This window comes from Tupaia chinensis, unplaced genomic scaffold, assembly GCF_000334495.1.
Source record: "Tupaia chinensis unplaced genomic scaffold, TupChi_1.0 Scaffold000257_1, whole genome shotgun sequence".
NCBI classification, from domain to species: Eukaryota; Metazoa; Chordata; class Mammalia; order Scandentia; family Tupaiidae; genus Tupaia; species Tupaia belangeri.
In genome coordinates, this window is record NW_006159737.1 from 5,426,909 (window position 1) to 5,442,923 (window position 16,015).

General features: G+C 37.7%; 2 protein-coding genes across 2 annotated transcripts in view; both read right to left on the reverse strand.

Annotated features, from left to right (window-relative positions):
- LOC102497933 (potassium voltage-gated channel subfamily D member 2-like) overlaps positions 1 to 13,674 on the reverse strand; it is a 608,667-nt gene extending 594,993 nt beyond the window's left edge. The window contains exon 1 of the mRNA XM_006149225.1: positions 13,118 to 13,674. Within this exon, the coding sequence (XP_006149287.1) occupies positions 13,118 to 13,674 (557 nt within the window). The remainder of the gene's footprint in view (positions 1 to 13,117) is intronic.
- Positions 13,675 to 13,704: 30 nt separating this feature from the next.
- On the reverse strand, positions 13,705 to 15,620 carry LOC102492541 (potassium voltage-gated channel subfamily D member 2). Its single transcript, XM_014588061.1, has one exon. It carries the CDS (start codon positions 14,824 to 14,826, stop codon positions 13,708 to 13,710), a length of 1,119 nt encoding a protein of 372 aa, XP_014443547.1. The 5' UTR covers positions 14,827 to 15,620; the 3' UTR covers positions 13,705 to 13,707.
- Positions 15,621 to 16,015: the final 395 nt, after the last annotated feature.

Sequence of the window (16,015 nt, forward strand, 5' to 3'; positions counted from 1 at the left end):
CTTGAAACTCATGCTGGGTGCATATGTGTGCGTGCCCAAAATCCCAAGACACCAATGGAGACGGAGGGACTGTAGTGTGGGGATGATTTCTTGCTTGTCTGTCTCTGTCTCTTTTCCCCCCTGAGAATGATTTATTGCTTTCTGTCTCTCTGGTAGGTGCACATGCCCTATAGCAAAACTCTCTCTCTCTAAAAAAGAATAAATAAATAGTCATTGACTGCCAAGTAAAATGGTAAAGCTGATCATGTATAGAGGATAGAAGTGTCTCATTAAAAAGGATAATAACCAGTTAAAATTTTGTGCACTTGAAGCAAAACGAGAAGCTTAGCTCTTCAAGCTCTTAATATCAAAAGCTTAGCTCTTTTAAATATATTTGATTGAAATAAAAGGTCCTCCCTTACAATTTATCAATTTAACTTCATCTAAAGATTTCTCCTAAAGTATTAGAAATATCTGCTTACTATCTAATTTTCCAAAGTAGTAACTTTCAAAAAATTTAAGGGAATAAAAGAAGTCGTTTTCCTCCATAGTAATTCCAGGGATTAAAATGACATTTTATGTTTTCAAAGTAGAAATGTGTTACTTAAATAAAATTGATAATAGATTGCAAAATATATTGCATTTTATAATGAGTAACTTTGAAATATCTTTAAATCTAATTTTATTTGAATCTTCATGTGCATTTTCATATAACAAAGAAAACATAATTATTTTGCGGCAAATTATGAACATATCTGATATTCCAACTTCTGAAATTTTATACTTCAGATTTAGACAAAAGAAAAAATTAACTGACAATGATTTCACAGCCTTTTTAACATAATTCATACTAGAATCAACAAAATAATAACTTTAGCACATTATCTAAAATTCAATTAAAACCTTCAATTCAATAAGAAATTCTCTTTGGTTTCAACAAGATTTAACAATTAGCAGATGGCCAAGAGAATGAGACATTTTACATGGATTTCTTTATATATGTGGCTAGTGCATAGTGTCCCATTAGATTAAAAATTACATTTAAAATATGGAGTCATTATCAGAGTTCTAATTATGTTATGTTTAATTATATTATGAGGAATCTTTTAGACCTGCATATATATTACTTGGTATTATTGCTCTGTTATGTTTGGAATATTTTGTTTAATGATGAGGATAGGTATAAAGAAGAGGGAAAACAAAATTATAGAGAGGGGAGACTTCCAGTGTACTAGGCTCAAAAAAGGATTAGACTTCAAAATATCCCCCAGAGGGCTAGCTCTGAGGTGCAGCAGTAATGTCTGCTCAAGAGAAGTTGGATCTCACATGGTGACTGTGGTTCAAACCCCATCTGGGTAAGCATGCAATACACCAGACATTTGAGCTAGTGTTCACCATCCAACAGGCTGTGGATGAAGGAGATCATGGTGTGACCAAACCCTGTAGAGATTTCTCATCTCTCTTTCTTTCTCTCTCACTCTCACAGGAGCATGCATGTGTTCTATCATGAATAAAGTAAAAGGAGAAACGTACCCCCCTGCCCCGAGAAGTCTATTTTAAATTCTTCCACAAGCTAGCTCTGTGATGTTATGTTTCATGACTATACTTCACCTTAGTTTCTTCAAACATAAAGTGAGAAGTTTCACAAAAATGATTTCTAAAGAACCCTACAAGTCAAAATTCTTTGATTTTAATACTTTTAGGTTGAAGCAGAAAATAGAACGTTAGAGAAAGGCCATAGGGCAATTTTTTTTTCTGACTTAATAGTGTCTAATGGACATTATTAGGTTGATTTAATTTAAAATGCAGTATGTGTGTTTATGTTTCATCCCCATAATGTCACATTTGGTTTGGATTGGAAAAATTTGTGGAGATTTCAAATTGCTATCTAAAACTGTATGCATAAGAATTTTCCTTTTCCAGGACCAGCAGTTAGCATAATGGCTATGTTGCTGGACTCCCACGTGGTCGACCATGGTTCGCGTCCTGGACCCGGTGGCTTAAAACTCACGCTGGGTGCATGTCTGTGCGTGCCCAAGATCCCGAGAGGAGAATGGAGCAGAAGGGATTGTGGTGTGGCCATCCCCTCTGGGGGATGATTTCTCGCTTTCTATCTCTCTGTCTCTGTCTGTCTGGTGAGCGCACGGGCCTTATAGCAAAAATCTCTCAAAAAAAAAATTTCCTTTTCCAAAATGCATTAAAATGGTATATATTTTGATAGACTTGACATTAGGACAATGAAAGGAAATCAGTTCTCTAGTCATAACAGACAAAGGAGAGGAATTTCAAGAGTGCAGCTGCCATTATCCAACTTTACAACATGCAAAGGACAGGAGCATGAGGATAGTTTCCCTTGTGGCGGACCTCATGATGAATCCTAGATTTTTTTTTTTTTTAAATTATGAATCTATGCTCTGGGCAGAACTTCTGGATAAGGTGTAAACTAATCTAGAAGGCATTTATTTTAATGGGACCAGTATGCCAAAATGAGATGCCACACTGAACTCCCTCAGTTTCAGAAAGTATCTCACCATTTGTTTATCTGTAAAGAATATACACCTTTTTTTTCATTTTCATATCAATTAAATTTCTTCTTCCAAACCCAGGTCACTACAATTTTCCATTTCTGATTATGTTTAATTCTCTAGCATTATGATTCTTTTTTTTTTTAATACCAGTGTGCAGATGCAAGTGTTAAAGAGACAAAAAGAGAGCAAGAACACCCTCCCAATGAGACCTGATCATATTACAATTAATTCCTTTTCCTCTATTCCTGCTTCTGAACAAAATTCTGAACATGCATGCATATGTGTTTTCCAAGACCTCAGGGCTGACATTCAGTGGTCTGCCATGTGGGATAGGGCTCTGTCCAAAAGTGCTTGACCACTACACCACAACACTCTGTTCAGAAGGATGAATTACGTAGCATGATAAATCTTATCAAAGCACTGCCTCCATAAGTTTTCATTATATACCTGCTATGGAATTATCCCAGTTTAATGTGTTTAAAAAATACATACGCTACGGTAATCTTCACAGATTTTAAAACATGTAGATCATTTTTCATTTCAAATGATCAAAAATAACAAAACACCCAGAGAAGATATATATATGTAGCTACCGTAAAGTGAGAAATAAAAAAGAATGAAAATATTTTCAATTGAATTCAAAATGTATACGATATTGTTGAGCACTAATAATAAAAATGTTCATTTTAAGTCGGCAAATCTGTATTAAAAAATTAACTTCAGGAAAGAAATTATCTTTCTCCCCAAATAACCCTGTTTCCATTGAGCATGAAACTTATTTTTTAAGTTAAAATATTGAATTCATTTCTTATTTGAACTAATTTTATTTTTGTCAGTTGAGAGGATGTATTATTACAAAACACTCCCTATTTTACACAATCTTATGAATAATTGGATATAAATTTTTGCTAAGGGAAGTATAACAATGCTAATGAAAATTTATACATGGTAAAGAAGTGAATTTAAAATGAATTTAAAAAGAAGTAAATTTTAAAATGACCATTTAAATTTTTAAAAATATGTTTCAGAGCTTGAGAACCACAAGTGCTGTAGTGGTTGAGGTGCTGGCTACCACATGGCTGACTGCACTGTTCAAGTCCCAGGCACAACGGCTTAAAAAACCTATTGGTTGCATGTGTATTGTGTGTGCTCAGAATCCAGAGAGGAGAATGAAGGAGGAATGATTAAGGCATGGCCATCCCCCCTGGGGGTGTGTGGGGTGGTGATTTCTTATGTTCCCTCTCTCTCTCTCTCTCTCTCTAGTGAGCACAAGCTCCCTATAGGAAACAGTTTCAGGACTTGTACTGATTTTACTAGAGACAACATATCCTACCCCTATCATGCCCACAATTTTCTAACATCTCCTCTTTTCTCTTCAAATACAAACGGAAGTCTTTACTATGGTCTACTATGTTCTGCATCACTTTGTCCCAGCTACCTTCAGATCCCTTTAGCTCCTAAGCCTCTCACTTCTCTCCCATTGCTTCAATTACAGTGGAATTAGGTAAAATACACTAAACCTCCTCCCACCTTGAGGTCTTCATGCCTTTTTTTCTCTTTCTCTAAAGCTTTTTGTCCAGATCTTCTCATATACGCTTCCTTCCATCAGTTAGCCAATGACCCAGATGTGATCTCCCTTGGAAAGGTCTTTCTCTTCCCTATCCGAAGCAGTGGGCTTCTTACCCAGATTTATTTTGTTCATAACACTCAATGCTACCGGGCTTTATAGTATATATTTATGTACTTATATTCTATTCTAGTTCTACATAGTTCTTAAGGTCAGAGAGATGGCCATTATGGTTACTGTTGTGATCAATGGCAGATAATAAATAAGTAATCAACAAAAATCCATTCAATTGAACTGAACTCTGTGAACCATGTTTTTGGATTTCCTGGGAGTATACTGTTATTACTTTGAGTTTCCAAGAGCACTATTACTGGTATTCTTAAAAATGAGGAAAATGAGGAAACTAGAAGAATTAGGTCCACATCAGAGCAAAAAAGAAAGCAAGGCCTTTTATTTTTAGAACAAAACCTTTCCATCCTACTTGACACTCAACTGTCATCCTACTCTTTTCAGTTTTATTTTTTTCCCATGATTAACTTCTGATAACTCACTCCCTACTCCTCCCCACACATTTTATTATTGGTATCTTCTTTACATAACAGACTTGTCAAAAGTTCCTAAGGCAAACGGAATTGTACTATGCAAGTTATATACCTATGCTAATATTTACATTTTTTACAGTTGCGTTTTAATCTTTTGGAACGTAGACTTCTTCCTGACAGAGACTGTATCTGTTTTATATATCATTTAAAGACAATAGTTTACTATTTTAAAATAATTCTATTTTATGCATGAATGAGTGGACCTGATGAAGAAAAAGTACCAGGTTGTTTTATAGGATGAGAGATAGAACATCTTTCTGGTGATTAAGTGTCAACTAAGTTATCTTTTGACCCATAGGTTCCTTGAGTTGCTTATATGGAGATAAGAAACTGAACCTGAAAGAGAACACAGTAGGAGAAGTCCTCAAACAGTTCAAGAATAATGCATATCGTGAAAAAAAATTGTGCAGGGATTTCAAATTGTTTTACATCAAAATTAAGTCATACTTAAATTATATTTTCCGTGAACTTTTTAAAGTCTCCCTCACATATTTCTGGGTTGATTTACTTATAATATATCGCCATCTGTTTCCCAGTGGCATCTACAATTGACCCAGCTTTCACCAAAAAGAAAACTGATTAATCAAACAACCACTAACAACCATTAATTCTAAACATTGCAGAAGCAATAGTTAAACATGAAAAAGTGGAGTTTGACCAGTTATTCCTGGTCAAAAGGGGGAAAAAAAAAAAGGGTACACTATAGTACATAAGAAGACAAAATTTTCAAGTAACAAATTTAAACATTTTTCATGTTAATTAAAGCAAAATAATTTGGCATCAATGAGTAGATTACTGTTGAATGTTGAGGTGGCACTGCTGGTGGCTCAGGAGTGCTCCATGATGTGCAGAGATCCTCTGAAACCATGATCAGCAGCACACTAACACAGATATGCTTCTACATTTGGGCACTGAACTGGGTAAAAAGTTCCTAACAGTATACACTCAACCTGAAGAAGCCTTTCAACATAGTTAGGAAAGCAAGAAATGAAACCACAAATTACATATAAAAATGGCACTTACTAACATCAAGTATAAATGCAACTATAGCTGATGTAGGCTTGGGAAGTTGAGAAGGCTTCATGGAGAAGGTCAATGTAAAGGCTGGCTCTCATAGGAAAAAACTAAAGGGCAAAACATTCAAATGTAATCTACTAAAGCAAAGAGCAGTGCAAATGTTCACAGAGCTGTAAAGACGGTGTTACACCCTTGAGGTTCTTTTCAATACTGGACCTTACCCTACATTATCAAATCTACTGCTGAAGTTAGTGGGAAGACAACACTTATCTCTCTGTCTCTCTATCTATATACATATATAATTGTTGTGATTGTTGAGAAAACGATGTAAGACATATGGGGAGTAAGGGTAGGGTGAGAAGATGGTGAATTCAGGATTCCAATTATAAAATAAATGAATATTTCCTTTTTAGCGAATATTCTCTTTGCCACTCATACTGTTCCAACAAAAGAGAAGTGAAGACAAAATTTTCAAGTAACAAATTTAAACATTTTTCATGTTAATTAAAGCAAAATAATTTGGCATCAATGAGTAGATTACTGTTGAATGTTGAGGTGGCACTGCTGGTGGCTCAGGAGTGCTCCATGATGTGCAGAGATCCTCTGAAACCATGATCAGCAGCACACTAACACAGATATGCTTCTACATTTGGGCACTGAACTGGGTAAAAAGTTCCTAACAGTATACACTCAACCTGAAGAAGCCTTTCAACATAGTTAGGAAAGCAAGAAATGAAACCACAAATTACATATAAAAATGGCACTTACTAACATCAAGTATAAATGCAACTATAGCTGATGTAGGCTTGGGAAGTTGAGAAGGCTTCATGGAGAAGGTCAATGTAAAGGCTGGCTCTCATAGGAAAAAACTAAAGGGCAAAACATTCAAATGTAATCTACTAAAGCAAAGAGCAGTGCAAATGTTCACAGAGCTGTAAAGACGGTGTTACACCCTTGAGGTTCTTTTCAATACTGGACCTTACCCTACATTATCAAATCTACTGCTGAAGTTAGTGGGAAGACAACACTTATCTCTCTGTCTCTCTATCTATATACATATATAATTGTTGTGATTGTTGAGAAAACGATGTAAGACATATGGGGAGTAAGGGTAGGGTGAGAAGATGGTGAATTCAGGATTCCAATTATAAAATAAATGAATATTTCCTTTTTAGCGAATATTCTCTTTGCCACTCATACTGTTCCAACAAAAGAGAAGTGAAATTGTACATGTTCAATTACTCATAAGCCAACTCTTCAAGTGATTTAGGCAATATGATTCATTTATTTTCCATCAGGTCATAACAAATACTTAACATTAAGTAGTTTATCTCCAAATGGCCTAAAAGATCACTGGATAAAAAGACAAGGTCCTGATGTACCAATGAGGCACATCATGATAAAACCTGGTTTCATGTGAATAAATGCAGAGCCAGAAGTGATATTGAGGGATGCGGAAAGAGGGGATCACAGCAAATAGAATTAGGAGAGAAATGCACTATACTTATGGAATCAACAGCCAACTTACTTTTTGTATCCCTGGAGCATCAGTAACAACTTCCAAATAATTATTATAACACGTTTCTGAATAATGTCTAAAGGTATTTGGAGAAAAACGAATAAAACAGTAACATTTAAAGAATACTACTGCTATTTAATTGTGTAACTGTGGGCACGGCACAAGATTCTTACATGTGTAAAATGCTAGATTTTAGGTAAATAGCTGCAAAGATTTTTTTCAGAGATCAGGTAATACAAAATTTGAATTTCAGTAGTCCTTTTCAAAGAGGAGTATAATTAGGAGGAAAGTTCAGAATTAAGTAATAGCTATTTTGACCATACAAATTAAGCATATGACATCAGTCAGTAATCAACAGGGAAATTCTGGAAAGCCAACAAACAAATAAGGAGTAACATGACAGACCCACTAAAAATTTTTAAACGGCCTCTTCTCTAGAGTACCCTGTTGTTACAACACATGTTATATGAACTCTTTCTGACATACCTCTGTCTGGCAACCAAGTAAATGCTAACATTTTAGATGTTGGTAAACACAGCATCTAAATAAAGCTAGAATTTTAAAATGTGTTTTCAATTATTATAATTCAAAAGATGGCTAAAACAAAATGAAGGCACATAAGGATTTGATTACTATAATGCTAGAGAGGAATACCTGTCACATTTTTCTACACTTTTTTAAAAGTTTACTTTTGACTCTTATTAATTAACAATATCTACAAAGAACTTGACATAAATATATTGTAGTATATGCTAAAATAAAAATAGATGTTACTCATAGTATGGCCCCTCATTAAAAAGATAAATATTGGTATTTGGTACCTTTTAAAGATTGTTAAAATAACACATTAGCTATATTTCTGTGTAGATGCTGACAAAAAGGAAAGTATTAGGTTGTTGGGGAAGTAGTAACACATTTTTCATAAATTTTCTATGATTTCATAAATTTTCATGATTTTCCTGACAACCCAGTAATTCTACCCATTTTTGACTAATAGTTGAGTAAACTGAAAGTCACCATTAAATGATTCTGCAAGATATATACTCCTAACAATCCCATAGTTTTGTCATCAGAATAATGACAGGTAACAGGAAGATGCTATTTAAAAGTTTATCATTTTTATATTGACAACATAGTATTATAATGTATCATAGATCTAATCAGATATATGTATATAATAAATTCCTTTCAAATCATGTCATTCTAAAAAAGAAAACTTCTCTAATGCATTGGTTTTTTTGGGGGGGGAGGTTTTTTTGTTACAGGGTGCATGCGCTCACCAGAGAGACAGAGAGAGACAGAGAGACAGAAAGTGAGAAATCCCCCTGCCCCGGGGGGAAGATGGCCACACCACAATCCCTTCTCCTCCATTCTCCTCTCAGGATCTTAGGCATCCATGCACATGTGTCTGGTGTGAGTTTAAGCCTTGACTTGAACCGTGGTTGACTACATGGAAGTTCAGCGACATAGCCATTACGCTAACTGCTGGTCCCCCTAACGCATTGTTAGGAAAATTGCAATGAAAAAATTATTTTCCTTTTTTTGTTTCTTAAAATAACAGCCCATTAAATCCATTAAAGTTAAAATATGATAAAGCTGAGTTTTGAGGATATTATGAATAGATAACTACTCTAGGTTTTCTGGGGGCAAAGATGTAATTCTGTTATACTTATTTCAGATAAGCATATAATGTAATGCATTTTTTGTCTTCCCCAACTCGTCCAGAAATCGAAATATGATTTATGTAGCTAAAATCAGGAAATTTCATTCTAAATGTGAACTTTACACAAATACCACATAACAGCTTTCTTCCCATATTGGAAACCTTGATGAAAACAACTCTACTTTAAAATGGAGGAAATTGGCCCAGTCGCGTTGCCGTAGGGAACTGCTGTGAGATACCAGAGCCATATTGGAGGCCCCAGGTTAAAATTCTGGGTCGATCTGAGCGCTTCATGAATACCCTTGGGCATGCCTGCCATTCTGGCTGGTTGGAACACTAGAGGGGAGATTGCAGGATGCCAAGGCTATGCCAGGGACATCTCTTAAAGGAAAAACAAAAAAAAAAAGAAAGAAAAACACTTTAAAATTAAAGAAGTGGTATGAACCAGAGAAATGACACTTCTGAAGCTCTTTTATGTTACAAGTAATCCATTCTCCTCTAAAAAAAAGTATCGAAATGGTCAGTATTCATGTCCAAAAATGTAGATATTGCTTAACAAGATAACTCCTCTCATTATTTGATGTGCTACCTAGTGCCACTTTTAGCTTTCAAGTTGTGAGCCTAAGGTCCAATGACAAGTGGAAGTTTCAACCTGTTGAGCATATTTTTACACAATAGTTTTTGATTACTGATGAACATTTGGAAATTTCTGAAATTTAGAATATTTAGGTACTACCATTTGAATGAAAAATAGTAACTGGACATTACCTTCCACATTACCTTCCAAAAGCCTTAAGGATCAAAGAAGCATTCCACATTATTCTTCCACCAAAACAGCTTAAGGCAGTATTTAGAGTTTCATTATGGAAAGAGGTGTGGGAATGGAAATGTGAAAAGATAATCAAGGTCAATAAATATGCCCAGAAAAAAAAAAAGAAAAAAAAAGAAGAACACACACACACACACACACACACACACACACACACACACACACATATATATAACCACTTAATAATGCTGTTTTTTTTAAGGCTTTTCAGACATTCTTCATTTCATTGATTTTAAAAATTGTTCTTTTGATGTTTCCTGCTTTAATTAATAGGAAATTGAATGGCCCTAAAACTGTATTGTAAACCATTCAGTCTTCTAACAAGTTAAAGAATCACTTAAGTATGGTCAAGTTATAGTCTACTGCTATATTTGGTATTTCAGGAAAGTAAGAAAATACTTAGATGAATACACTGTGCTTCTAAGATAGACTCACTCAGTTCTTTAGATAAAACAACAGAGTACTGTCTAAAATGACCTTAGAAGTACCAGATATTTTTGTCAATCCCAAATAATAAAGTTCTTGGCTATTGTTTTCTCATGTAGATAATGTATCTAAAAGCGGGAACTTCTGATAACCACTGTTTAGGATCACATTTTCACTCCTGTTATCATTAATGGATGAACATTAGCTTCATTAAAAATAATAGCCTCATAAAAATAGCTCAGAAATTATCATGAAAAATTCTTGATCATCTATCAGACACAACCTGAGATCAGCTCCAAGCATTACATATTTTCCAGAAAGCTTATACCTTATACTTCATCTTCTAAGTGTAAAACTGCAGTGTAAAAGATAAAGTCAGAAAATGGCTTTTATTGCATGTTTTCTATTCTTGAATGCAAATGCTGCTAAGTTACAATGCAACCAAACATGAGACACACACACCCCAAAAAACAGGGTGCTAAAGCATCTGTTTATCCAGAGAATTGAAATTCATTCCAAACATGTTTTGTTAAGAAACTGAGGGCATTTTCTAAGAAACTTTACCATACTATAAAGCACATGCTCTGTTAAACATCCATATACAGTCCTATCCTGATTGAATCTACATCTCTACATCTTTAAAGTGTGACTACTATATTCCATCAATATCATTAATTAATTTCATGAAAATCAAAATTTTCAACTTCAGTGAAACCAAAGTCTTAAAAGTAACTCCACTTACTTCCATTTTGCTCCCAAATTCTGAGAAAGTGTGTATATTTAATGCTTCTAATCCACTTACCTATGGAATATATGAACTAAATGCATTGCATAGTTTTTACTCAAACATGATTAAATTCCTTTAATCATATCAAAAAGCAGATGATTATAAGCATCTTATTTATTAAATAAAAATTAGTCCTAGTGGTTAACAGTTCTTCATAATTTCCAGAAAATAAAAATAACTTTCAAACTAAAATGAAAAAATGGAAACTCATTTCAGGAAACAAGTTTTAAAATAATGCTAACTTCTCAAATCTAGACTAGAACTTTTAGCTAGCTTAAACTTGCATCTCATCACTATTCATTATAATAATACCTATATTTAATCAGATAGACTGGATATAGCCTAAAATGACACACATATACCTCATGAAAAGCACTGCCACATAAGCCAAATTTCCAAAAGTATATTTCCTTTAAACACGGTGTCTTCTTTTTCATAATGTGTACCTCTAATTTGAAATCATGAGTGACTGCATTATCTTATAGTCTTTAATAATGATTTCAAGTAATAAAAAGATAGGACCAAAAACAAACACAACCTTCTGGTGAGGAATAAACACCTAGACTGCTAAGGTACTCTGTATCCTCTTCTTAGTTTGTCACAAAATTACCAACAGGATACAAGAGAAATACAAGCTATAGGATATGAATTTTCATTCATTCATCTTTTAATGCACAAGTAGATCTTCAAAAAATGAAACTATACCAAAGTCATAATTGATTGTATTTTACTTTACCATAATTTCTTAATTAGCCTAGCATTCTTCACACATAAAATGTTCCATTAGTTAGCCATATGACAAAATAAGAAATTCTGCTCAACACAGTATGGGTAATAAAATTGAACTGGTTTTAACCACAATGGCATTTTATAAAGTCAACTAAATTAGCCAGAAACACAAAACTTAAAAAGCAGTCTTGGGAGTAACTTTTTTTCTTGCAGCCATTACCAAATCCTCATTGAGCTGATTACCTATGCAAGAAAAGTAGCATAAAGCTGAAGAAAAGGCACTAACATTACTCCTGGCTTATCTAAGAAGTCATAAAACTAAAAGGCTCTAACCATTTTATTTTATTAGATTCTCTAATATATAAAATCTTGCTACTTTTCTGTAGTTTGATTAACATTATTAATCATATGACATTTTTCCTTTTTTCTACTACATAAAAAACTTAGTTCTAGTCCAACATATCTGTTTTACAAAATACATAAATTCAGAATATGTCCCCTTTGTTGCAAAACTTTATCACCTCAAATAAAAGAATGCACAAAAGAATTCTAAAAGAAATTTAGGGCTCAACTTTTATAATGCCACCAGCCCCTTGTGACTATCATTCTCATCAGATACTGACCTATCTTCTGTGTGTATTTAATCGGTGTGTGCCTATTGCTTGATGGAATATGTAGCTTCTTTACAAAAAATGTGTGGATGACAGTCATTTGTTTCTTCTTTTGAAACTATGAGACTAGAGTTTCAATGGTATCTATAGCTTCTTAAAGAAATGTGAGATGACAGTCATTTGCTTCTTTTGAAACTATGAGCCTGGAGTTTTAAATACATTGTAAATATCATTCCACTGCATTTTATAGAGTTGATCAGTTTCAGCCCTGATATTCTGCAATGTTCCATAAACTACCAGCCATAATGAAAAAATGCACATAAATGAATATGTGCATATGCATTATAAAATCCTTTGATAAGGATATCTGCAATCTATATTCTGTATTGCTGTCAAATAAGAATTATGCACACCATCAGTATTCATTCTTGTGAAAATAATACTTCAAATACACATAGAAACTTTTTTTCCCTTGGAATGTAATGCATTTTCTAGACATTTCAATATATCTTGCACATTTCATATCTTTATTAGGGCATAACTTTTTCTTATTGTTCTTTTATTTGTATATATTCAAATATATAGTTAATATTTTCCTATATTCATAAATTCTAAAGTTCCTTTGTGTATTCATCACGTTTGGGCATCAATACTCAACATTTACCAGCAACATCCTACTACTTCAATGTCTCTATCATACCCATTTCAAAGATCAAAAGAGCTTTTCCAAACCAATTAGATAATGTTTTCTTAACCCATTTAGGAAAGAGGGGGAAAAAAAAAAAAAAAACATTTCTGAATGATCCAAAATCACTTCACCCATATCCAACCTCCATCCCATTTCCCTCCATGGCACCTACCCTAGTGTTGTCATGGTGACGATGGTATACCAGAAGGCCGCGGGGATGCTAGTGAACTTGCTGGCCGAAGACCCTTTCTCTGCGTAGAACATAACTGTAGCGAATATGATGATAGCCATGGTGAGTGAGAAAAGCAAGAAGCCCAATTCTGAGGCACAACTCTTCAGAGTGTACCCCAAAATGCGTAGGCCTTGAGAGTGGCGGGAAAACTTAAAGATCCGAAAGACCCTGAAGACGCGGAGTGTGACAAAGGCTCCACTGACATCCTCATTGTCTGTCATCACCAGCCCAATGTAATAGGGCAGGATGGCCACCACGTCGATGATACTCATGACACTGCGCACAAAACGGTAACGACTGGGCGCCGCCGCCAGGCGAAGCAAGTACTCAACCGTGAAGATCATGACACAGGCTGTATCCAAGCAGAAGAAGGCCACTGCGTAGCGCTCTCCGCAGGGCAACTCTTTAATGTGGCCTGGGCTAGAGCCACAGGGCACTGTTTCGACCACATTCGCGATGACTAACATTTCTGAATGATCCAAAATCACTTCACCCATATCCAACCTCCATCCCATTTCCCTCCATGGCACCTACCCTAGTGTTGTCATGGTGACGATGGTATACCAGAAGGCCGCGGGGATGCTAGTGAACTTGCTGGCCGAAGACCCTTTCTCTGCGTAGAACATAACTGTAGCGAATATGATGATAGCCATGGTGAGTGAGAAAAGCAAGAAGCCCAATTCTGAGGCACAACTCTTCAGAGTGTACCCCAAAATGCGTAGGCCTTGAGAGTGGCGGGAAAACTTAAAGATCCGAAAGACCCTGAAGACGCGGAGTGTGACAAAGGCTCCACTGACATCCTCATTGTCTGTCATCACCAGCCCAATGTAATAGGGCAGGATGGCCACCACGTCGATGATACTCATGACACTGCGCACAAAACGGTAACGACTGGGCGCCGCCGCCAGGCGAAGCAAGTACTCAACCGTGAAGATCATGACACAGGCTGTATCCAAGCAGAAGAAGGCCACTGCGTAGCGCTCTCCGCAGGGCAACTCTTTAATGTGGCCTGGGCTAGAGCCACAGGGCACTGTTTCGACCACATTCGCGATGACTGAGACGGCGATGAAGAACCCTGTCACATAGTAGAACACCAGGGCCATCGTGCTGGTGTGGGGGTTCTCGAATGCCCGCCAGACCCTCTGCCGAGCAGTCATGGTGGGCAGTGCGCTCTCCCCGGTGTTGTCGGTGTCGGCATCGTCCTGCAGACGCTCCGCGTTCTCTCGCCTGCGATCTTTGTACTCCTCATAACAGCAATCGCCAATGATTTCTGGGATGAGGCCAAAGAAGGCCAATTCTTCATCATAAGCAGAGATGCACTCATGGCGAGGATAGTGGAGCTTCCCAGTGCGGTAGAAATTCAGGATGTGGCGGAAGATGTCTGGGTCACGGTCAAAGAAATACTGTTGAGTCTCTGGGTGGTAGAAAAAGTCCCTCTCAGAACTGCCCAGCAGAGTGTCTGGGTAACGCTCCAGGGTGTCCTGCCACGTCTGGAAACGGGTGCCACTCACATTGAGCACAATGAGAGCATCTTGAGTCCTTTTCCTCTCCTGCCTTGGGGGAGCTGGCATGGGCCCCGAGGCCACAGGCATCCACCCAATGGCTGCGGCCCTTGCAAAGGGCAGCCACGCTGCTACACCCGCCGCCATGGTCCCTTGAAGTGGAGACAAGGAGAGCAATCGGGGCCCTACAGAGGCTCAACCAAAGTAGTCACAATCACCCACTTCCTCCGGTCAAACAGGATAGTCCTGAGGTGGTGGCCCAGAAGTATCACTCTTATTCCAAGGAAGGGCCCCTGGTGAAGTCACAGTTCTCAGAAGGGCAAGTTTCCCTCAAAGACGGGTATTTGGAATCATAAGAACCAAGCAACCCAAAGCCCTAACAATCACTCCCAGCAGAACCTAATCAAACCTTTTCCAGCAGCTGGACAGGGCCAGCCCCTGGCGCAAAGAAGCACACAGGTGACTTTAGAAGCAGTGATGTCTTCAAACAGGTGTCTCTGATTCCTCCCTGACAGTCTGGAAAATATGGGGTCAGTACGTGAAGTGCAGGATAAAGAAGAGTCACCCAGTGGTATTCTTTTGACAAATTAGGGGCCCTTTCCACCTTCCCTTGTCGCTCTCTCAAACCTTCCTTTTAGCCCTTCCCGCCAAAGGAGTCTCCAAAAAAAGAGGACCTGTTGTTGGAACTTCAGAGAAGCGGTCACTGCCGCTGCCCCACGTCTGTCTTGGGGAGTCCCGTTGCCGCCTCTACTCCTCCGGTCGGCTTTGCAGAGATGGAGGTGATGTGCGGTGGGCACGATGGGGGGCGTTAAGAGAGATCCTCCTCTCCCACGTCTACAAACACCCTGTGTGTCTGCCAAAAGCGTTCGCCCAATCGCCCCTTCACTCTCTTTTCAAGTTCAGCTCAGGTGCAGTGTGACGGTTACAGATCCCAGGAGCTGGCAGCCGCCGCCGCCGGGCGTGGCGGAAGCAGCATCTGCCTCTTCGCAGAACGCGCCTCGCCCGCGGTACATACCTGGCAAAGTGCGCGCCGGGGCTGAGTTGCATAGAGACTTTCTCCTCGCCGTGCACCCGGAAAGGGAAAAGGAGAGAGCAGCTCGCCAGCAGCCGAATCCGATGCGCCGAGGGAGCATAAATAAAGCTCAAGCGAGCTCTTCTTCCCCTTCCCCCATCCTCCTAGCCTCCCTCCTCCTTTTCACCTTCCAAAAGCCAGGCGCAGGCGAGCCGAGCAGCAGCAACAAGTTCAAAAGGTGCGGGGGAGGCGAGAACGGAGGGGACTCGCTCCTGCCAACTTACTGCGCGGCCACGGTCGCCGGGGTCGGGGCGGCGGGATGCG

Coding starts and splice junctions, on each gene's coding strand:
- LOC102492541 (XM_014588061.1), bottom strand. CDS start 14,826: ATGGCGGCGGGTGTAGCAGCGTGGCTGCCCTTTGCAAGGGCCGCAGCC.